Source organism: Vitis vinifera, chromosome 8, assembly GCF_030704535.1.
Source record: "Vitis vinifera cultivar Pinot Noir 40024 chromosome 8, ASM3070453v1".
In the NCBI taxonomy this organism is placed as follows: Eukaryota; Viridiplantae; Streptophyta; class Magnoliopsida; order Vitales; family Vitaceae; genus Vitis; species Vitis vinifera.
The window spans coordinates 224,676-249,795 of NC_081812.1; the positions used below are offsets into that span (position 1 = coordinate 224,676).

At 37.7% G+C, this 25,120-nt stretch overlaps 1 protein-coding gene across 1 annotated transcript in view; it reads right to left on the bottom strand.

Moving 5' to 3' along the window:
* Positions 1 to 952: 952 nt before the first annotated feature.
* LOC100245003 (probable galacturonosyltransferase 7) overlaps positions 953 to 25,120 on the bottom strand; it is a 29,814-nt gene continuing 5,646 nt past the window's right edge. Inside the window, exons 4-9 of the mRNA XM_010654787.3 lie at positions 19,732 to 19,813; positions 19,588 to 19,637; positions 19,202 to 19,488; positions 2,874 to 3,231; positions 2,232 to 2,777; positions 953 to 1,964 (exon numbers count right to left, since the gene is read on the bottom strand). Of these exons, the coding sequence (XP_010653089.1) occupies positions 1,683 to 1,964; positions 2,232 to 2,777; positions 2,874 to 3,231; positions 19,202 to 19,488; positions 19,588 to 19,637; positions 19,732 to 19,813 (1,605 nt within the window). The 3' untranslated portion in view covers positions 953 to 1,682. The remainder of the gene's footprint in view (positions 1,965 to 2,231; positions 2,778 to 2,873; positions 3,232 to 19,201; positions 19,489 to 19,587; positions 19,638 to 19,731; positions 19,814 to 25,120) is intronic.

Consider the following 25,120-nt stretch of genomic DNA (forward strand, 5'->3'; position numbering starts at 1 on the left):
ATTAGGGTTTAGGATTAGTCAATTCATTCATTTCATTCTTCCGAAAAGAAAGTCTTAACCTCTATCTCTCTCCTTCCCAAGTGTGCGAGTCACTTTACACATGTGCTAAGGGTTGAAAAGCCGTTAGGTGAAAGATTTATGGGTTTTTAAGATAATTGCATCAAATTGGTTGGGATTTTGGATCAACATCCAAATCCAAAGTTACGTTTTTTGTAGCACCTAGATCTAAGGTTTTTCATAGTAAAAGCTTTTATTATGCTTAGATCATGCACCCTTGTGATCCAAGGCCTTGAATAGAGGTATGCCCTGAGTAGTTGTGAATCTCCTTGGCATCTCTTCTACCACTAAAGAAATGCGGGTTAAGTACCTCACACGTCAAAATTTGGCCTAACTTCAACAATGCTCGTTGGTCTCCAAAATAGTTCAAACAAGCCCGTCAAACACTGCTGAGTTGCTGTGAGGACATCAAGAGCCTTCAAGCCGCTTCAAGGACCTCTAAACCCGTTAAAAGTTGTTCCATGCTCCTCCAAGCACCTTAGAGTTGCTACAAGTTCCTTAAGTACCTCAGAAGTTGATCCATTCACCTCAACATTCAGGAACATTTCCGAGCTACCAAAGACCATTTTTTCCGAAGGTACATGCCCCTCTAGCCAAAAATTAGATCGTTTATTTTTTAATTTATTCTATCATGTCTGTGGCGTGTACAATAATTTTGGATGAGTTTGAGAGAGAATTCTAAAAATAAATGGAGACTGCTACGATGATGAGATTTTTACAAAGGTGAAGAGTCTTGAACGCAATTAAAAGAGATCCCGAAAACAAATAGATTTTTGCTACAATAATGGAGACTGCTGAAAACTTGCTCTTTTGCATTGTCAAGTATTCCTGCTGCTAGAATACCGAGTCCCTAAGCGAGACTATTAATAGGGCGGCCCCAAAAGGACAAAGAATATAGCATACAATTCAGAGAAAGCTTCAATTTTTAGCCTCTATTTTTCCCGAAAGGCCCAATTGCTGCGTTCAGATATCAATAGTAATGGCATTACAAGTTCCTGTTGAAAGTGGCTCCAGATTAATACAGTAAAAAATTGAAAAAAAAAAAAGTCTAAAATCCAAATCAATTAAAAGGAGAACCAGAAAAGGGGGCCAAAAAAAAAAAAAAAGAATAATAAACTTATTCTAATGGCGCATCACATCAGACGAATCCAAGGATCATTTACATCATCAGGAATGGCAATTGGACCTCCTTGAAACAAATACTCAATCAATACCTTTTCCGTGTACACAAAACATTTGCTACGGTTCCCACTGGGCTCTCATGCACTTTTTACCAAAACTAAGAAGTGAAGCAAGTGCGATTGACCTTTTCCCTCTCATTATCTTGTTTCAGATTGCATTTCAAACCCCTTTTCAAGTCCTTGACATATAGGAACTCACCCTTCCGCTTTTAGCCAGAAGGTAGACATGATTTTCTACACCCTTTTTTATTTACCAAAAAAATTATAAGTACTCGTTTGTCAAATTCATCACAGCAATCACGTACCAGCTTTTCACCACCCATTACCCTTTGGAAACCTAGCTCAAAGAAATTCTCACTCAAAAATGGACATCCTCTCATTTATGCTTCTTGAACCTTATATTTCCCAGAAATTCCTGCAGCAAACCAGGATTTGATCACCTTATCATGGATTTACATTGCATTCCGTCAAGTACTGTTCATCTAGGTTCAGAAACTTTCTCCAATAATTCCTATACTTAGGAATTCCCAACTCAAGCCAAGGTTTCATGTTCCCATTATAATGCAAAACTGCAGCCCTTTTTATGGCTTGGGTGTCAAGATGGTAGTTATGACCCAATCCTGAAAAAACCCAAGTATCATCAAGAGCATAAACTAGGTCCTGAAAGGAGAGTAAGCTTGCCCGCAATGCAACATGTCCAAGTGATTCCTCCCCCATGCTCAGCTTCTGTACATGTCAGAAAATGAATGCAAAATGTCAGAAATTTTAATTTCCTTACATCCTTCCCACTACTGTTAAAATGGAAATAGAATGAATACACTCTTGAGAACCAAAATTGATCAGTAAGGGAGAAGCACAAAATCTGAAATGAGAATGAAAACAATGCCCTACATATCTTCATCAATTATTATATTCAGCATAGCCCTATAGACAAACTGACACAGGCCCACAAATTCACCAAAAAATAAACAGGAAAAATAAAATGCCACTTACCTCTTGTACCAACCTTCTGTACAATCCTGTAACGTCTTGTTCCCTCCACCTGACCAGATCAATGATATTCAATCCAGACATCCAAGCACAAGAATGTTCATCAACACCTTTTTCACCCAGATAACTCTTCAGCTCACCCAACCTCACCCTACAGAATTCCACGGCACCATTTACTTTCCCTTCCATGTTGATGCTCCATAAGGCTGATAAGTCTTGCTGGACAACAATATCATCATCTAGAATCACAACTTTTTTCAAATTCTGGAATATTTCGGGGAGAAGATAATGTGAATGAGAAAAAATAGACAAGTATTCTGTTCGCATTGATGATGTAGGCAGATTATTAGCACTGCCATAAGAAATACGAAACTCCTGAGGCAATGACAGATCCAATAGAGTTGCCTCATCATGGTGATCCAGATTAAGATCTTCAATGTTCAACACTTGAACCATGGCTTGCCTAAATGTGTTTCTGCTGAACCATAGTTTCATGGCAAAGTAATTCTGCCCATCAGTCACAACATGAAAAACCTGATTTCCACTTTCCTGAAAAATTGTAGCAAAATTTATCAGTGTTATTACCGGAACTGATTCAAATTTAACAGTTAAAAGCATGTTCATGAGAGGATTTACAAATCGTACTTCTGTATGCATTACAGTTGAGTTGATGACCACTGTTGATGCAAGTACATTCTTTGAGAATATAACATAATGCTGCGATGCTGGATTCATATATTTCTCATCCTGCTGCACCTCCATATCAAGTGGAGGAGATTTGAAATATTCTACAGTTAGTCTCATAGACAGACAGTGATGACTCTTCGGTGTGGTATGGATGGCCAGTTGGTAGAGGAAAGCACTCTGCTTCATGTGAAAGTCAGCTTCATCCTCAGTCATATCAAGGATTTGTCTTAATTTCTTGTCAACATTATTACAATCCACAGTGATTGATTTAGCTCTGGTTATTGCAACTTCCATTCTTGTTAACTTCTTCCCAATCCTGATGGAACAGGAAAAAATTTCTCAGTGTTCTTGGGCTGATAGAAGAAGAATCTTTCATAAAAGAACCCATAGCACATTGAAACAAACAATGTGTAGTGAAAGCTTTGAGCACTCATAAAAAAAGCATGAAGCATGAAACATGAAGGACACTTCACAAGCAACAGCCTCTCCATAAATTTGCCATGCCAACTCATATTATATGCAATGGACTAAGACCAAAAAACAGCATATTGTTTTCATTAACTCTCTAAATTGGAGACAAGTATTCCATTTGGATGAGTGAAAAGGTGCCTTTGTAAATTATCATGTTTAATCAAAGGATATCATTGATGATGATGCTCACAGCAGCAGCTTGATCAAGGAAATCATTACTAAAAACCAGAATGAGCCAAAAATATACTTCTCCAATATGCCGAAAAAGGTAGTAAAACATTGACTCATTGCTAATTATAGAAAGAGAGCTAGATCAAGTTCGAGGAAGGATAGCGGTCTGAAAAAGGCTAACCTCCTTGGTGAATTATGAGGTTATAAGAGTAGAAACAGAAGAATCTCAACAAAAGGAGAATTCCTTCTCTTTTATTAAGTTTAGAATCATATCTTCGGCAAGATCAAAATTGATGGGGTGTGATTCCACAAGGAGAATGAGATCAAGGAAGGGGTAGTAGCTCAAACCTTCCACTTTGTTATCTGATCTGGGGGATTGGAGACCTAGCATCAATGGGATGTCATTCAAATCCTTATGCAATTAGAGGTTGAAGGTTTAGAGGTGCCTTTCACTAAGGAGCTGTTCAGTGCCTTCGCGGATTTGAATGGGGGATAAAGCTCCAAGCCCTTGTGGTTTCTCTTTGGCCCTCTAGCATTCTATTAGGATTTTGTGAAAGATGAAGTGTTAGGCCATTGTATGGAGTTTTATGACCAGAAGAGGTATGTAAAAAGTCAGAATGCTACATTTTGTGTTAATTCCAAAGAAAGGAGGTACCAAGGACTTGAAAGATTTTAGGCCAACAAGCCTGGTGGGTAGGCTATATAAGCTTCTAGCTCAGGTATTGGCCAATAGGCCAAGGAGACCCTCTCTCTCCTAATTTATTTGTGTTGGCAATTGATGCAATTAGCTGTCTTTTGGAGAGAGCCAAGAAGAGTTGTTTTTTCTTCAGATTCAAGTGAGGCTTCAAAAGCAAAGAACTCAGGTTTGAAAATAAACCTTGTAAAAAGTGAATTAAATCCCAATTGGTATGTAGGGTGGGGGACCTTCCATCTACTTACTTGAGTCTCCCTTTGGGAGCCCCATTCAAGAAAAAAAAATGGTGTGGAATAGGATAAAGGAGAGGTTTCAATGAAGGCCATCAACATGGAGAAGATAATATATTTTGAAAGGGGGAAGGCTTACTTTGTTCTTTCTTCAATCAGAGAAACTCTTTTAAATTGCCATAACTCCTTTGTAGGAAGAAAACTCAAAAAGGTCTAGAGAGTTGCCTCTTTATGCATTTTTTGGACAATTTGGAAGGCAGGGAGCCAAAAAACATTCGAAAATGCGAAGCAGCCAATTCGATTGTTGAAGAGCACCTTCATTAGGAGCTTGTTGTCATCCTTTAATCGATTTTCTAAATTGGGTGGGATCTAGATGAGGAAGGGAGTAGTTTTTTGTGCTTTGCCTCAAAATGAAAGGGGCAAAAGAGCATTTGAAAATGCGGAGTAGCTAGTTCAATCGTTGAAGGGCTCCTTCACTAGAAGTTTTTGTCATGGGTTAGGATATACATAACAGGAGGATCAACACCTTTTTGTACATTGTTTGGGATCTAGATGAGTAAGAGAGTAGTTTTTTGTGTTTTTCCTCCAAGCTATGCCTTTTGTTGTCCTTTGTACATAAGTTGTGCACCTTAGTGTATAGTTTTTAAAATCTTCAATATATTCTCTTTGCATATTTATCAAAAAAGAAAAATGTCATAGAACATGCAGGCCTTAATGATGGACATTAAGATGTTAATAGTTAAATCCTACGAAAGAAATGGTGGACTGATCTAGTTGACATTCCGCAAACAAAATCAGCAGCTTAACTTAGCTTTGATTAGATATATTAATGAGGGTAGGTTTGTTCATTGGACCTTCTTGAAAGCAATCAGAGATGAAAGGATAATCTTTTAGGCAAAGGGTTGCTACAGAAAATTGAATTGGCTCTGGGAGCTCTCACTATTTCTTGTCATTTTCAAAATCAGGATGGCTTTATTTCTCTGTTTTCAGGGATTATGGTTCATTTTTAAGTAGTAAAAGAGACGGCTTATGGAAGAAACTGTGAGCAGTTTAGGGTCATTGGGGAGTGATTTCAATATAATCCATTTCCCCTTGGAAAAACATAATTATGCTTGAAACTAAGCAGACACGAATAGATTCTCCAATTTGATTTTAGAGTTCGAGTTGTTGGATTTTCCATTAGGTCATGGGTAAAATTCACTTAGCTAGATAGGCAGGACAATTAATGTCTAGAATGTTGTTCTCTGGTTCTCCACTGATGGGAGAACCATTTTTTAAATGTTAACCATAGTTCTTTCGCAAACTAGTCTCTGATCATTTACTATTATCATTTGATTGTGGTGGCTTCAGTTCTTATAAGAGTAAAAGTTCAGTGTGATAATTATGCTTTATTTGGAAACCCTCCTTTCCAATTGGTAAAGAAAATAAAAGGAGAAAGAAGATCTTACAAAGGTGCAATAGGGTGGATGAAGCAAACTGAGGCTTGGGATATGGTGAAGGGCCATGTGACTGAAAGAAGGCAATCATAATAAAAGGTTTTTTCCATCTTGTAATCAATGCTCTATAGATGAGGAAATCATGCATCAGGAAAGAGGAGACAAGTGAGGATCTCTCGCTTCTACCACAGATTTTGGAGAATAATATTTCACAGTTCAAATTTTAGTTACATGGAATAATAGAAATGCAAGATTGGATGGAGAGATGAGTGGGAAAGAAGAGATCCTGTCATCCTTTAAGGATCTTTGTGGTGATAAAGAGTCGGGTCCATACCCAATTAAACATGACCTTTTGAAACAAAATTGGGAGACCATAACGAGGAATAACAGGGGTTTCTTAAATCCTTCAGTTAATCAGGTACATTTCAGACAAGAAAATTAGATGGACCACTTCAAAAGACTAGAGGGAGTGCAAAAGACTTGAGACCTTAGATGAATCACTTCAGTGGGGAGGCATGTACAAGTTGTTTGCAAAAGTTTTAGCCCCAATGTTAAAATAAATATTAAAAGTGCTGTCAAACTGGATATTCAAAAAGTTTATGATCACATGAATTCCAACCTTTTATCATACCTTCTCAACCTGATGGATTTTGGGGACATTTAGATTGGTTCACTGAGGTCTTGTCTCTCCATTGTTAGAATCTTTTTCAAAGCAGTGCAATGCAAGAGGATCCCCATTTCTTCTTATTGATCATTGTCATGGAAATTCAGAGCAGAATAGCCAATGTGGATATAGGAGGGGATCACTGAGGTCTTGTCTCCCACATTCTTTATCCTGATGATATACTGGTACTTTGTAAGATAGATCCAGATAACTGTGATATTACCATTATGTTCTCCATTGCTTTGATATCATTTCCAGTTCAACAGTGAACCTGGACAGAACTGGGTTAATTCCAGTTGGCCAGGTGGGGATTTAGATTCTCTGCTAGTGTTAGGTTGCAAAAGAGGTAAATTCCCTTCATCTTATTTGTGCCTTACATTGGGAGCTAAGTTTAAAGCCAAGGCAGTTTGGAACCTAGAATTGAGAGGCTAACAGCAGAATGGTAACCTGGAAAGAGACTGTACTAAAATGTGGTGGATTATCTATCTTGAAGAGCAGATTGTGGAGTCTTCAAGTTTTTTATATGTCCTTTTTCACCATCCCATCATCAGTCAAAGATTGGTTCAAGTAACTTCAGAAGGAACTTTTATAAGGAGACCCAGAGGGGGTTAAGGAGATGCGCTTAGTTTGTCAGGAATCAATTTGTTCCGCTATGTCAATTGTGGGAAAGGAGGGAGGTTTAGGAGCAATGATCTTATCACTGCTTTGTAAGGCCTATTAGAGAAATGATTATGAAGATTTGTAATGGAAAGGGAAAATTTATGGAAGAAAATGGCAGTAAGAAAGTATGGATTGAAGGACGGTGATTGGAGTACTAAGCATGGATTGAAAAATCGGAAAATGTCGCCGATATTTCATCGAAATATCGGTTATCGGGCGGCATGGAAACGATAAACGGCACCGATTATCGATCGACGGAAAAATCGGCCAAAAATCGACAAAATCGCCGATATATCGGCGAAATATCGGTGAAGCACCGAAAAATCGGAGAAAAATCGCGATATTTCCTACCAGTCCAGCCCGCGCAGTTGTGTTTTTCAGCCTGGCTCAAAAATCGTGGATTTAGGGTTCGTGAAATTTAAATCCAATGGCACAACAGCAAAGAGACCCCTAAAACAGATCCAGAAAACACAGGGAGCAAAAGAAAAGCAATTTTTTTGGTTTTCTTTGGGAGTTTTGAATGGATTTTCTCGGAAATCAAACGAGGATGAATTTTCCCGGAAATCGAATGGGGATGGATTTTCTTGGGAATCAAACGGGGGTTGCAAAAAAAAAAAAAATAATAACATGATTAGATTAGTACCTGCGAGGATTGAGATTTGAGAGTAGCAGAGGAAAATAGGGCTTTTTAGGGATTCTCTCGCTGGAAGACACCTTCAGAAAAGGGTTCTTGATGCCCGAGAGAGAAGTGGGTGCCTTTTTTATTTTTTTTTATTTTTAGATTTAGGGGAGATAAAAAAAAAAAAAAAACATGAGAACAATTTTCTATAAATAATTATTAATTTTCAACTTTTATTTGGATTATTAAATAAATTTATATTAATAAAAAAAGTTGTTATCACATTTTTTAATAAATTTTAAAAATTAAATCTCAAATAAAATATTTTATATAAATTAATTTAATTTATCATTTAAAATATAATAAAATATGTAAAAAAATCATGAGAACAATTTTCCACTCTCTATATAAATAATTATTAATTATCAACCTTTATTTTTATTATTAAATAAATTAATATTAATAGAAAAAGTTATTATCACATATTTTTAATAAAATTTTAAAAATTAAATCTCAAATAAGATATTTTATATAAATTAATTTAATTTTTCATTTAAAATATAATAAAATATGTTTTAATAAAAATATTTTAAAATTTTTAAAATAAATACTGTCTTCAACAAGATGAACTCCCTTCATCTAATAATATATTGAAACTACATGGATATCTTTCTTAGTATAAGGACTATTGCAATCTCATATTTCTTAACTCAATTTTAACTTTATACACTTTCAAAATTCATATATATTATTTTTAAAATTCAAATATCGAATCTACCAATATATCTCTATTTACGATATTTTTCTTCTTAATTATATATATATATCAATTACACTTACAAGATAACTTTAAAATGTGTATTCTTACTTATGTTATCATTTTTTGAAGTTTTTCAAGCATTCCTATTAATTTTAAATAATTTTCACTCCACCGATATTTATGAAAAAATATCTACCGATATTTCTCCGATATTTCCGATATATCCGTAAAATTGAAGTACCGATATATCCGTAAAAACCGATATTTCAATCCTTGGTACTAAGGAGGTGAGAAGAAGCCCATTAGGAGGGAGTCAATGGATGTTTCAAATTCATCCAATTTTCTATCTGTGATGGGAGGAGGATTAGATTTTGGCTTGATAGTTAGCATGAGGATAGCCCTTAGAAAACTTGCTTCCAAATTTATTCATCATTGTTCACGATCTTAATGCTTGAATTAGTGACCATATGAGGCTGTTGTAGCCAGGAAAGATGTTGACTTAGATAATTGGAAGCTCTCTAGAAATAGAATATTCTCAATGAAATTAATTTTTCACATATTAGATAGTAGCAAAGGAACTATATTTCCAACCTCTAAAATTTGACTCCCAATTGTCCGATCTAAACTGGCACTTTTTTGCTTGTGAGGCACTTGGGAAAGATCCTCAAATTAGACTATTCAAGGAAGAGGGCTTTGTTTTTGACAAATAGGTGCATCTTGTGTAAAAAGATTAAAGAGTCAACCAACCACATTCTCATTAATCAGACGGTGCCATATGCTTTGGTCTCCTATTTCTTTTTGGAGTGGTGTATATCCTTCCTAAGTTGGTTAAGGAAGTCCTTCTAGTTTGCATGGAAATTTATCAAAAAGACTAAACAGAAGAGTGAAAAATGGTCCCCTTTGTTTATTCTACTACCTTTGGAAGGAGTGTGGGCTTTTTGAAGGAGTAGGTGGCACAATCCTAAAGCTTAAGGGAAATCCAATCTGAATATTCCTCTAGACTGCAACGTCTATAAGTGCCCACAAGTATACTAATGTGGAGTTTATGGATGGATTGTGTTGTGTTGGCTAGGTCTATCCTCATTGGTTTTTGTTTTTTCTAGTTCTTTGTGTTTACCTGTCTTCTTTTCTTGCATTTCCTTTTGCCTCTCCTTGGGTTTCCCATGTATATTCCTTGTGTACTATATGCTTCAACCTTATGGCACTTTATAATATTATCTCCAATTTATTGAAAGAAAAAATGAATATCATGCATATAACACAGTATGTGTATCTAATTAAAAGAATCCCATATCCTATCCCAATAAGGGTAAGGCAAAGTAGGCTTGTGGTTGGTCCACTCCCATTGCCAAACCTAGTTGCATTATGTTGTATTCATATGACCCTTTTCTTTAATTAGATTGTGTAGTTAGATGATTTACAGAGTCAAGTACCTACTTATTTCAAGCATAGATACAACTGCATCATAAATCCAAAGAATTCAATAGGCGTACAACAAAAGATAAAATACCATGTGAAAAAACTTAAAAAGTGGCTAAAATTATTATAATGGAACCTTTGTTGAATAATGAGTATAAATCAAACACATTTTGATGATACTTTGCTTTATGAGGGAGATCATATAAAACCCAATTGTAGGGGCAAAAAATAAGGAAACAAATCATTTTAATAGAACAAGAAAATATATACACATGAGCAAATATAAGCATGTCTACGAAAATATCAGCATGCTCAAACGAATGTGATACTATTGTATTCCTTGGCCATACAGATGAAACAATAATTTAACCAATAATTAATTTCACTCATCTTCAGATCAATCATTTTAGTTAAACCAACAACTAATCATGTTGAACCTTAAAATTTCAATTACATATTAGAAATTGGGACAATGAATTGTCTTATTATATGCATTGTTTCAAAACTATCTCACGTAAAATAAATGGATTTTATAATATATGTTTGACTTTATTGAAACCTACATGTTGCAATCTCTTGCTAAGCACTAAAATAAAACTTAAAGGTTTGGAGCAGAGAGGGTTTTGGTAATGTGTAGTTAAGAAGGAGATGGCTCTTACTCAAATAGGCCCTTGGGAATCTAAGGAAAGGGAAGTACCTCTTTCTCTTGAGGAAGCCAAAGCTAAAAGGATAGCAAGGGAAGAGTATCGCAAGTGGGCCTCTTTGGAAGAAGTCTCTAGGAGAGATTTGGCTAAAGAAGCATCACAAAAACGCTAACTTTTTTACAATATGGCTAATGTGCATAAGAGAAGAAATTGTTTGGCCAAAATCAAAATGCATAAGGCTTAGCTATACGAGGAGTAGAAGATAGAGGAAGGGTTAGTTCAAGCCTTTCACAATTTGTTGTGTGATCCAAGAAGTGGAGACCTAGCATCAATGGGATGTCTTCTAAAGTCTTAAACACTCGAGAGGTTGAAGGATTGTAGGTGTTTTTTCACTGAGGAGGTGGTGTTTAGGGCTTTGTTGGACTTGAACGAGGATAAGGGTTAAGCCTAAATGGTTTTCCTGTGGCTTTCTGGTAATTCAATTAAGGCTTTTGGAAAGAACGAAGTGTTAGGACTCTTTAGGGACTTGAAGAGGAATCAATGAGGTATGGAACGGGGTCTTGTTCTTGGGGGAAAAGGGCTTTAGGGGCTTCTCATCTCAATTCTATTCTTTTTTATTGGACTCCGGGGGGGGAGTTTTACGATCATTCTGGGGATTTGGATGAGGAAGTACGGGCTGATAACACAATGTGGTTAACAGTGTATGAGGCTTGTAATGAAAGGATTAATGGATGTAAGGAATTGGGAGTAATCAAAAGTAGTAGTGACAAAGGCAGGGGGATGGAAGGGGTCGGTGACACATATGATGCTCAAGTTGAGAGAAGTGAGCCGGAGGGCAAATGGGAAGAGAGTGGCTTGGCGAAGTTCAGCCAGTTCCTGGGCTTCCCTACGGAGGGGCTGGAGAAGGAAATATTGAATTTTTTTACCAAAATCAGAAAAAGACGGGAGAAAATTCATAGCAAAGAGCTACTGGAAAAGTCTAAGTTTGAAAGGGAGTTAAAAAGACTGGAATGTTCCATAAATTATGAGGGGGGGATTAAACAGAAAGGCTCGGTACAAGGCAAAGGGCGCCAAATTGTGATTGTCCAATGAAGGTGAAAATTCTGAGCTGGAATGTGAGGGGAGCAAATGATAGCTCTAAAAGAAAAGTTATTAAGACGTTCATAAGGAACCAGAGGGTGGACTTAATCTGTCTTCAGGAGACAAAAATTCATTCTATGTCGGATAGCATTGCGAGAAGTTTAGGCTCCGGGAGATTCCTAGATTGGAAAGCTGCGAATGCGGAGGGGGCTTCGGGAGGTATTTTTATATGCTGGGATAGAAGGTCTTTGGACATTCTAGATTGGGAAGAGGGACAGTTTACATTATCTTGCAGATTCCGGAACGTAGAAAATGGGGCTATCTGGGTTTTTACGGGAGTGTATGGCCCTTTCTCCAAAGTGGAAAGGGATGCATTATGGGAAGAGTTTGGGGCGATTAGAGGGATGTGGGAAGACCCTTGGTGTTTAGGGGGGGATTTTAATATCACTTTGTTTCCGAGGGAAAGGAGTAGCCAAAGGAGAATTAGCTCAGCAATGAGGAAATTTGCTGAAATTGTGGATGATCTTGGGTTGGTGAATCTTCCTCTTCAGGGGGGAGAATTTACTTGGAATGGGGGCCAAAATAATCAGACTTGGGCAAGATTGGACAGGTTCGTGGTGTCTCCTAGCTGGATAGACCAATTCAGTGGGATTAATCAATGTAGGTTGCCCCGTCCGGTTTCCGATCATTTCCCAATTACGTTAGTGGGGGGTGGGATAAGACGAGGCCCGACTCCATTCAGATTTGAAAATATATGGCTTAAGGTTGAGGGATTCAAAGATCTTGTGCACAGCTGGTGGCAAGGAATTGATGTTAGGGGCAGTGCTAGTTACAAATTGGCTATTAAGATGAAGGAAATCAAACAGAAGCTGAAAGTTTGGAATAGAGAAGTCTTTGGAAAGCTGGAGTGCAACAAATCCGTAGCCTTGCAGCAGGTGGAATTCTGGGATAGGAAGGAAAACGAGAGAATTATGACTGTGGAGGAAACAGAGCTTAAGAAAGAGGCAAAAGAAAATTACAGAAAATGGGTGATTATGGAGGAAACTCACTGGAGACAGCTCTCAAGGGAAATATGGCTGAAGGAGGGGGATAGAAACACGGGTTTCTTTCATCGCATGGCAAGTGCACACCGTAGAAATAACTCTTTGGAGAGAATTAAGATCAATGGGGAATGGCTTCTAGAGGAGCAGGAAATTAGGGAAGGAATTGCTAATGCGTTTAAAAATTTGCTCTCAGAAGATACGGGGTGGAAGGCGGATATTGGGAGACTTCAGTTTGATCAGATCAGCCAACAAGAGGCTGAGAATCTGGAGAGGCCCTTTACAAAGGATGAAATCCATGTAGCTTTGATGGAGATGAATGGGGATAAAGCCCCTAGTCCGGATGGCTTTACTATGGCTTTTTGGCAAAGTTGTTGGGACTTTATTAAAGAGGAGATTCTAGAAATGTTCAAGGACTTCTACGAACATAGCTCTTTCCTCAAGAGCCTCAACAATACTTTTTTGGTTTTGATCCCCAAGAAAAGTGGGGCTAAGGACCTTGGTGACTTTAGACCTATTAGTCTCTTGGGGGGGCTTTACAAGTTATTGGCCAAAGTGCTAGCTAACAGACTGAAGAAAGTAGTTGGAAAGGTGGTCTCTACCTCTCAGAATGCCTTTGTGAGGAGAAGATAAATTCTTGACGCTTCCTTAATTGCAAATGAAGTGATAGACTCGTGGCAAAAACGAAAAGAAAAGGGCCTTATATGCAAATTGGATATAGAAAAAGCTTATGACAGTATCAATTGGAAGTTTTTGTTGAAGGTGTTGCAAAAGATGGGTTTTGGGTCGAAGTGGGTGGGGTGGATGTGGAGCTGCCTATCCTCAGCTAAATTTTCAATGTTGGTTAATGGAGTGCCTGTAGGCTTCTTCCCTAGCACTAAAGGCCTTAGACAAGGAGATCCCCTGTCTCCTTATCTCTTTGTTATGGGAATGGAAGTGCTAGATGTTCTTATTAGGAAAGCTGTGGAGGGGGGTTTTCTATCAGGGTTTAACTTAAGGGGTGGTAGTGGACCCCCTTTGAACATCTCTCATTTGTTTTTTGCTGACGATACAATTATATTCTGTGAGGCCAGAAAGGATCATCTAACTCATTTAAGTTGGATTTTATTCTGGTTTGAAGCGGCTTCAGGTCTAAGGATTAATTTAGCCAAGAGTGAAATCATTCCAGTTGGAGAAGTGGTGGAGATGGAGGAGTTGGCTGTTGAGCTAGGCTGCAGGGTGGGGTCCTTACCTTCTCAGTACTTGGGTCTTCCTTTAGGGCCCCCAATAGAGCGCCTTATATGTGGGATGGGGTGGAAGAGAGAGTCAGGAGGAGACTAGCTCTTTGGAAACAGCAATATATTTCTAAAGGGGGAAGTCACTTTAATAAAAAGTACTTTGGCTAGCATGCCAATCTACCAAATGTCTATTTTCAAAATGTCCAAGGTCGTTACTAAAAGGCTTGAGAAAGTGCAAAGGGACTTTTTGTGGGGAGGGGGAAATATGGAGGGGAAAATTCATCTGGTTAAATGGGAGGTGGTATGTACAGACAAGGATAAAGGTGGGCTAGGCCTTAGGAAGCTAGCTATGTTGAACAAAGCTTTACTTGGCAAGTGGATATGGAGGCATGCCTGTGACAAAGATAATCTTTGGAAACAAGTGATCAAGGTGAAGTATGGGCAGGAGGGCCTTGGTTGGAGGCCAAAGAAGGCTAATGGGGCGGTTGGAGTAGGGGTTTGGAAGGAGATTTGGAAAGAATCGGAGTGGTGTTGGGATAACATGATATTCCGAGTGGGGAAGGGCAACACGATCAGATTTTGGACAGATGTGTGGTGTTCAGAGTCAGTGCTGTCCCACTGTTTTCCTCACCTCTTTGGTATGGCGGTTCAAAAGAACTCAACGGTTGAGGAAATGTGGGATCAAAATTCGGGTCAAGGAAATTGGAATCTAAATTTTTTGAGGGACTTCAATGATTGGGAGTTGGAGTTGGTTGAGGATTTTCTCCATATATTGAGGGGTCACAAACCCTCCTTGGAGGAAGATTCAGTCCTGTGGAGGCAAGGAAGAAGTGGTCAGTTCAGGGTCAAGGAAGCTTATAGTTTGTTGGCGAGGTCTGATGACATAGGCTTTCCATCAAGAAGCATTTGGGTGGCAAGGGTGGCAACTAAAGTTGCTTTTTTCGCGTGGGAGGCGACGTGGGGGAAGGTGCTTACTTTGGATAGACTTCAAAGAAGAGGACTACAACTTCCAAATCGTTGTTTTTTATGTGGATGTGAGGAAGAAAGTGTAAATCATATCCTTATACATTGTACAGTGGTTAGAGCTCTATGGGATATTGTTTTTGGTTTAGTTGATGTGAAATGGGTTTTTCCAGAAACTGTAAAGGAGGTTTTAGCTAGCTGGAGGGGCTCGTTTGTGGGAAAGAAAAGGAAAAAGATCTGGGACGCCATTCCGTTGTGTATTTTTTGGACGGTGTGGAAGGAGAGGAATAGATTAGCTTTTAGGGGGGGTGTGTTGAACGTTCAGAAGTTAAAGAATTTTTTTGTTTGTAATTTGTGGAGTTGGGCCAAATTGTACGTAGGTGAGGAGGCGTTCTCCCTTATAGGCTTCCTAGAGTGGATAGCATCCACTTAAAGGGAGGTGATTTTTTTCTCTTTGTTTTTTGAGGCCTTAGCTACTTTGTATTCCCCCTGTATACTTTGTGGCGTTTTGCCGTTTTTATGCATATCCTTTACTTATCAAAAAAAAAATCATTAGGGAAAGTTTTAAAAAAAGTTGAATGTTAGATTTATGGTGTAAATTACCAAAAATTAAAAAATAAAAATAAAAATAAAGAAGAAGTGCCAATGACCTAAAAAATTTTAGACCAATCAACCTTGTGAGTGGCTTGTGAAAGCTCTTGGCTAAGGTGATGGAAAATAGGTTGAAAAAAGTGGCTAAAAAAGTAGTTTCCAAATTCCAAAATGCTTTGGTGGGGAAAGCAGATTCTTAATGTAATGCATATGATGCAATTAAGTATATGATGAAGAGTGGATCCAATAGTGTAATTTGTAAGCTTGGCATTAATAAGGCACACGACCATGTCAACTAAAGTTTTTGTTATCCATTCTTGGAAAAATAGGGTTTGGCCAAAAATTGAGATGTCTCATCTATTGTTTGCCAATGACAATCTAATGAGGATTTGGCTATTGAATTGGGATGTAGGGTTGGAGAGCTTCCAACTACATATTTGGAGCTTCCCCTAAGCACTCCATTCAAAGTAGAGTCAATTTAGGACAATGTGGAAGAAAGATTTTGTAGATCATTGTTGTGGAAAAGGCAATATATTTTGAAAGTAGGGGAGGCTTATCCAAATTCGAAGTACCTTATCTAGTTTGTCTATTTATTTTATATCCCTATTCAGAGGGCACTCTAGTGAAATGATGGATTGTTTGAAAGAAGAAAAGAAAGGGGAGTCTAAGACTCAAATGTCTTTTTTTGGATAATAAGGCTCTCTTAGTCAAAGATATGCTTCAAGAGGAGAAACCTTTTGGAAAAAAGTCATTTAGGAAAAGTATGAAAAGGATGGAAAAGGAGGTGAGGGGAGGGGTTAGGTGGTTGGCAAAGTGAGGGAAGAGTTTGGGGTTGGGCTCATGGAAAAACATTAGAAAGGGAGAAGACCCGGTTGATGATAGAGTATCTTTAAAGGTGGGAAATAGGAGGGTGAAGTTTTGGAATGATAGATAGAGCAAAAAATGAACCCTTATGTATGTTTTTCCTCTCCTTGTATGCTTGAGTGGGAAAAAAGGGAGGGGGCACTGGATTCCTTGTTTAACTAAACATTTGAGTGATTGGAAACTAGATAATTTGAGACATTTTTCTCAATGCTACAAGGAAGGTCTGTGAAGAGAAAAGAAAAGGATAAAGTGGTAAGGATGGATTCTAGGAACAGGGTCTACTCTGTCAAATCTTCATATTCCATTCTAGAGTCAGGCCATGCAATTTCTTTCCCTGTTGCCATTATTTATTTGGAATTCATCGCTCCTATCAAAAGCAAGTTTTTTTGCATAAGAAGCTAATTGGGGTAAGGTGTTGACTTTGGATTAGCTTTAGAAGAGAGGCTAGTCATTGGCGAACAGATGTCTCCTTTGCAAAAGCAAAGCATAATCAATAGATCACATTTTCCTACATTGTGCCAAGGTAAGGGCACTATGACAGCTTTCGTTCTCTTTGTTCAGCATTGCACAGATCCTTCCTCCTGCAATCAGGAAGGTTTTTTTAAGTTGGCATCACTCTTTTATGGGAAGAAAGTGCAAGAAGGTTTAGAGAGCAACTCTCTTATGTATTTTTTTTCTGATAATTTGGAAGGGAATGGATCGAAGAGTGTTCGAAAGAGAGGAGCATCAATTCAAGCACTAAAGTGCTCTTTCCTCATAAATCAAGTGTTATGGGTTATCATGTACATAGAAGAAGGCTCAACACCTTTAATTGATTTTATAGATTAGGTAGGATGCGGAGGGAGTAATTGTTTTTGTGCTCTCTCTTTCTGACAATGTCTTTTACTATCCATTATATGTCTTGTGTACCTTGGTGTATAACTTCTTTTCTTTTTTATATATTTATAATATATAATTGCTTACTTATAAAAAATAATTAAAAAATATCTCTTACTATGTTGTTGGGGGGAGGGGGAGGGGGAGGGGAAGGTGGTGCAGTGTGATTCTATTAAATAAAATAAAATAAATAAACCAAAAAGAAAAAGGAAAAGAAAAACTCCATATAGAGAAACAATACAAGTTGTAAACTTAAGAAAGAAACAAAAATGTCTAAGAGCAACCCTAAGATTTACTAATTACAATTCAAGAAGTCCAAAAATCACCCACAAAAGAAATCAGTGTTTTGCTCCCCTTTTTGCTATAAATTTGCCACTTAATTGCTAAGCTAGGAATCTAACAAAAACTTGGCCAAGCCACCCATGAAATCTCAGTGAGCCTCCTTCCTTTTTATATAGTCAAGAAATGACAATGGAATCTCCTTCTACTAGAATATTGGAAAGGCCCAGAGTTTTAGCTTGCACAATGCCCTCCTTAAACAGCTAGAATTCCTATCTCGATAACAAAAACCACTTTTATAGGTTTAGAGTATGCTTTTATTATTGTACCTGCAACGATTTTTAAGCACTCCTCCAATCCTTATTTGCTTTGGGATACATAAGCAACATCCATCAAAATTTAACTACATGTAACTTTGATGAGGAGGTAATCATGCTGGAAAAGTATTCTCGACCAATCTCCTAAACCTGCTTACAAGGTTCCAATCTAATAATAAAAAGGTTCAAAGTAGTGCTTGTGAAGGCTTCAATTGTAGAAGCTCAAAGCGAGGAATAAGAATAGAACAAGTTCCGAACTACATCTAACTTCACACACCATCAAATATCGATACACAGACAGGCATCAAAGGCACCAGATATCTTTGGAGGTATGACCTCTAACTTTTCATTTGGGAACTAAGTTGGGATGGCTTATAGTTTTATGGAATTGTTTATCCTCAATTTCATTGATAGTAAGGTTCTACTGTGGCATCTTAAGCTTATAATGTGAACAAAATTATTTAGTGCTATTTGAACTTTGAGATTATGGGTGTATTTGCATCATATAGATTCTTTCAGGATTTCAGGTGTTTCATTTACAGTTTTGCATGAATTGAAGATGATAAAAACCGTCCATAATCCATGAGAGATGGCCTTGGTGCAGGGTGTGACTGTTGCACTTCCAAATATTGAGGGTCCAGGATTTAGGCATTGTAGTCTGATTAACAGAATTGCATATCCTGCAATAAGGGTGGAGATGAGCAAGTCCCTGATTGATTCATCTGTGTTGTCATCCCTAGTTGCATTTCATTGTATTTACATGACTTAGAGAGCCAAGTTGCCATACATTTTGGGAATGGCTACAACCAGTATCATAAGCTAAAGAAACCAACACTCATATAGGAAGTGAAGCTACAATATTGTACAATAGAATATTTGTAAACAGCTGAAAGTACTGTAAAATAGAACCATTGTTGAAGAGCAAATGAAAATCAAAAACATTTTTGACAGTAGTCCATTTTATGTTACGGGAAATCATATATAAAAAAAAAAATAGTTGTAAGGGCTTGAAATAAATAAACCAATTGTTTCAATAAAACCAGAGAAGGCATGAAATATATAGGAAGTTCTTCTCTTTCTTTTTTCCCTAATAAATATGTAGAAAGAAAAATGATGAACCAAAAATTGTACTTTTTAGAAGCATGCTCACATGAATGAGATATTTCTACTCAGCAAGCAGATAGATGTAATTATCAGTATCCTTGCTGCACAGAACCAAGAATTATTATTTTATTGCTCAGCTATATGGATGAAATTTTGTGGGAATCATTCAAAAATAGTCATCACTTACTGAGGAGGGAGTTCAGCATCTGTAGAAGCCTCACTGAGAACCCGTTCCAGTTCTTGAATGTTCTGCTTTAATTCACGTGACAATTTGTCATGTGCTGGAAGTTTTGCAACGCTAGGATAGTATGCTCGAGCCACAAAAAGCCGGTCCTTCAACTTCTTGACCATCATATCCTTCATATCTTCCCTATGTTCTTGACGCCATAGGCAGTAGCTCCCAAATTTCAACTCACATGACTTTTCACTTTCATCAACAACACTTTTAATGACTTCCACAACAATTTTTGTGTGCTGTCACAGATTTCAAAGTTAATATGGAGGCCATACAAGGACTAGAAACTGAACAGCATGATGACAAAAATGCCAGCAGAGAGTAAGATGTATGCATACATTTGTACCAGAAGGCGGTTTCAACATAACAGGAGGTGGAGCAGATAAACCTATAAATGATTAGAGAGAATTTTAATTGCCATCTTTTAAGGAGGTAAGGAAGAGTAATTGGACAAAACCTGAACAAAATGAGCTCAAACAGACCTCTTTTTGGTGGACTAACTTGTGTGGCATCCTCATCAATCGTTCTGTTTCCAGCTTCCTTGCCCAAGCTTTCAGTGACATCCTGGCATACAGAATGTTTGAGAAAATATGAAAAACCCAGGTCAAATAGGAGTAGAGATGCCTGTACTAGCAGCATTGAAGAACATTGTAAAGCTAATAAATCAACCATTGACAAGAAGAATAAGCCTGAGGTCAAAGTTCAGTGTGTATGATGCATCTACATATACCTCCCTTTGGTAAGGAAAAAAAAAAAAATTGACTTAGAGCCATGGGCCTTAAGTCCCACTCACTTACGAAATTGTAAAAGAGAAAAAAAAAAAAAAACAAGTATAAAAGCATAAAAAACCACAAACTTATTGCTGTTGAATCCAAAAGAAAAAATGAGAGAAAATGTGATAGATAGGCCCTAAAAATATGTGCTTCTATCTACCTTATCTAGGACTCCAAAAAATCCTTCATGACAGGGTTGGATTAATTGAAGAGGACAAATTAGTTGCCTTGATCAAAAGGAACCTTTGTGCTTTTATCTGAGATTTTGGGCAGTGGAAAGAATTAGAACTACTGCAATTCCGGAGGGTATAGAGATGCATGGTTACAGGAAATTTGCTCAAATGATAATCAGCTTCAGTTTCCTTGTCTCTCCTAACCCTTAACTGGTTTACATTTTACTGCTACATACTGAGCATCAAACAAGAGTGTCAACCCTTCCTTCTACTGTGTGGCAGTGTTTCATGCATCAAGATGACATATCACTCTCCGAGAAATCAATTTTCGGTTTAAAATGGACCTTTGGTATGCATGACTAGGAGCTGGATGATTTTGCAGTGCGATTATATCCAGAAACAATATCTTTCATTATTAATATAGTATTGACTTTGACCCATACTCCTTAGCACAAAGAATCATCTTTTTTTTTCAAGAATATCATATCAATATAAAGAAGAGGTGAGTGTCAGCAGGACTGATGGATGCTATCCTTAACAAGTGGCAACAAGAGATGAGCAAATTTCCAGATCATATTCCTTGGTTTAGATGATAGGTTGCCATGAGAGGTATAACTTTTCATCTCCAATGGATATAATTATGACAACTGAAGAGTTTTTCAGAGGCCACCTGAACTGTGGTAGCAAAGTGACTACAGAATTCCTACAAAGGAAAGAACTACATAAAAGAAGTGAACACAGGTTGATTCCAGCCTCTAAGGATATAAAAGAAAGATTATTATTTTATCAAAATAGCAGTAGAATTTTTATTTTATTTTATTTTTTTGATAGGTAAATAAGAGCTTATATTAGAAACGCCAAGAAGCAGTGAAAACAGTACACACGAAGTATACAAACATCACCCAAGAAACTCGGCAAAAAGAAAGACAAAAAACTTTTCCCCTAACTAGACAAACAACCACGCTATAAAATCAAACATAGACAAAGTATGATCCTTTAAATACACCCTAGCCCAATTCAAAATAGTATACAAAAAAGAATGTTTTATAGTTTGGTCAGACCGTTCAACATCATTGAACACTCTTCCATTTCTTTCCTTCCATAAAGTCCACATTAAGCATAAAGGGGTGGAAAAATTGAAGAGCCAAGTTCTGGCTTCTTACTCAAACGGGTAGGACAAGTTTTGCATTTACAATGTCAAAGAACAAATGGGCTCATGAGGGACCATATTGAATGGCTAAAGGGGGTGGGATGGTGCTGATTGAAACAGGCCTAAGACAATAGTGGCTCATGATCATAGGTGTCAAAAAGGGTCAAGGTGCAACAGAGGATGTCAAAGCACAGCCCAATCCTCAATAAAAATAACACTACAAAATTTATAGAAATGCACCAACTCCAAAGGTCAAAATAATATCCATTAAGCAGCAATGGGGGGCAAAACAATGTAAAGGCAGACCATTAACATATCCTAATTTGATTCAAATATTCAATGTGACTATTGGAAACAAAAACAGAAAATTACTCATTAATCATGTATACCTAAAGCATACAGCATTGTGTAAAGTCAAAGTAAAAAACATAGAACTTCCAATGGGGAAAAACAAAAGAAAACCTTATAAAACAGAAATTTCAGTGAAAAACTCAGGGAAAAAAATTCCAAGTTAATTGAAAAAAGAATTTGCAAGGTAATTTCAAAATGAGGATTGATAAGATTTCCTGCATAAAAGCAGCTCTCATGAAATAGCCCCATCAATGGTTAAAAGAGGAACCAAAAGGTTTTAAAAGTAAGAAGTTATAATTAAAACACACACAACTTTCCTGTTCCTTGGGCTCAAAGTGGTGTGCTTTGTTGCGACTTTAACTATCTATTCGTCTTTTTTATGTGATGGACACTTTTAACAACTGAGCTTTAGTCATTTAAATTAAAAATTAATTTATCTGCCAGAAGAAATGAAGACAAAGACAAGAATTAAGATGAAAGAAATGAAGGCAGGTTAATCCCAACCTCTGTGGATGTAAAACACATAAGTGATTTATTCTTAAAAAATCAGGAATCTTCAAACCAATTATCTCAGGCAGCAGGGAGATGAATGGATCTATCATATGCTCTGGTTAAATGCAAAAATGTTTGAGATTAAAACCAGCAAGGTGAAAGGCAAATTCATAGGAAGGATCATCAAGAGAGGAAAGGGCTATGTGAGATGGATCAAAATGGGTAGGTCTTGCTTGCCTGTTGAAGTGCGTGAATTGCTACTACAGTTGAAAATCAGTGAAAACATTCATAAGTGACTTGCAAAACAATGGAAGGTGGTATTGGCTTGAAAATAAAAAATCATGTTGGGGGATCTGCTATTATGTCAAAGATGAGAGACTTGGGTGTTGAAGAGGGTTGATGCTAAGGCTTTGGGGAATTGAGGTCTAATGTTGCAGAAGTGGGTTACACAATGGAGATCTGAAAGGGCACATTATATTTAGGTAGTGAAGAAGAAGCTGGTCACAGTGGGTGATACTATTTGGGTCGAGTTGGCAACCTCTGATACCATCAAGAAGATGGAATCAATGTTGCCTAGTAGGTGGTCAGGGCAACCTTGGTGGCCTCGAATGGAATGTATAAAATGCTGGGCCATCAACAATTGGGAAGTGAAATGGATCTTGCAGTCAGAGGATCCATTGTTTCAGACCACCATTTTCAGTGGTTAGAGCCTGTCAATCAACTGTTCTCACAATCAATTCCAGGCAAATGAATGCTGAATTCAACTGGTGGGATTAACACTTCATCTATGAGATAGGTTGTTTAAAAAGGCAGAGGACGCTTGCAGGGGGTTTGTGGTGGTGCATGAAAACAGTGCCATACTCCAACAGCCCAATAGGTTAATATTTTGGTCAAGTCCAAGGATAAGCTTGTATAAGGAACTCAGCAATCACTGCAGGTACTACTTGTTTCACAGTGCCATATTGGTGGGAATTGCCCCTTGGATGCCATTGGCGCTGTTCTTGGCCCCAGATTGTGGCAGCTTTGGTGTTGTTAGGGCAAGCATAACCAGTTGAGAGGTAAAGGATAAAGCTTCTGGTTTTTTCAGCTCCTCCCCGGCAAGGACAGTTGGGAGGTGGGGTGGGGGTGGTGCAGCAAAAAGTTGGGGTCACATTGATGGAGGAAAGCCGGAGAAAGATCCTCTCATCATCCCATCATTCAAAGAGATCCAAGATTTTATGAATCCAAACATCCCATCTTTAAAGAACCACTTTTCCCTATAAGCACCAAACAGATAATAGCGACTCCATCCTCTTCCACAAGAAGGCTATTAATCTCCAGACCATCAGCCTTGAAAAGCCTTCCATGAGGGTTATAATCCCTTCCTCTATAGTTGTTCTAGAACCAACAAACTTTTGGAAAGCCTTAATCACATCACTAAATTTTAACAAGATTTAATCATACTGCCATTGATCTTTAATAATGCTTCAAATCTTCATTTGGTCCACATTCCCCAATAACCACTCATCAAAACTAAGTTTTAGATTCCCTAATGGAGGAGACTCCACACTGCCTTACCCCTAATCCCAAGTCCTATTCCCCTTTCTCTCTCCAATCAAAGCACAATCATGCTAACAGGAATGCCACCAAATTCCTAGGAAACTAGCCCTAAAGATAAATCCACAAGTACTCTGGTGCCCTTCACACAGCTTCAAAAAGTCCAACATTTCTCTCCAACCAAATAATATAGAATAGAAAGCATGGCCAACTACCAAATCACCTGACCTCTTAGACTACCCATGAAACCTTTAAAAAGCAATGAGTATCAAATGTGCAAAACTTCTAAAAGGAATCCAAGACAAGGGAACCATTGAAAAGCGTTTGTTCCACAATCCCAAAGGGATAGATAGTGCAGTGAAAAGAAAGATGATCCACCCACTCATTACAAACAGACCAGGGGCAGAGCTAAGATAGGTTCTTTTGATCTGTACTAGCTACAAACCAAGAAACAGCTCTTGCTTTGAAGGGATCTTTAGCTTTCTAAATAAAATTACCTAGAGGAAAGGCAACACAAGGATCAATCTTGAAAGGGCATGGAACCAAAAAAATATGGAGAACGGCTTGAAATAACCAAAGTTCAGATCTCCTTCATCCAACGAGAACAAATACAGGAAAAGGTCATCAATCTCTAAATTTGACAAGTTATGTGAAAGGTTGAAATTCCCCAGATAAGACAACTGCGATTGATGAATGATATGAGAGATAAATATAACATAACCCTTGAGATAAGCTAGAAATTAGGATAGAGAATAAAGAGAGGTCCATTCCCCTATCCTCCTCCAATCAGCAACCACACCCTACAAATAGCCTAACCATTCCACACCAATATACAATCCCCCAAATTCTAACAACCGCACCAATGTGATCACCCTATCACAATCCTGACACCCCATTTGTTAGATTGCATCCTCTATATATTTTTTAAAATTATACATAGCAAAGAAAAAACTTCTTATGAAATCACAAAAGCCATTTACCTAAAAGAGCTCTACTTTCTCAAGAACATCCCTTTCCAAAGCCTCAACCGATGTTCACTCTCATGCTAGCAAACCTAACACTAATTTAAAAGGCGCTCTATGTTCCTATTCTCAACCCTCAATAAGATAAATCTTCCTGAATCATCTCAATTTTGGAACCAACACAAATAGGAACCTCTAAAATAAAACACATGCAAACATGGGCCAAGTGAAACTCAACTAGGGCAATTCTCCCTCCACTTCCCACCCAAAAAATAAATCAATAAGCAAGAGGGTTCTCATCCAATCACCCAATCTATAAATTTGGATCAAGCAGAAGGTTCAAAAAAATGGAGGACCTAAGGATTCCCTCCCAAAGTAAAGCCTAGATACAACAGGGAATCAAACACTTGCCTCACAAACCATAAAGGAGAAGA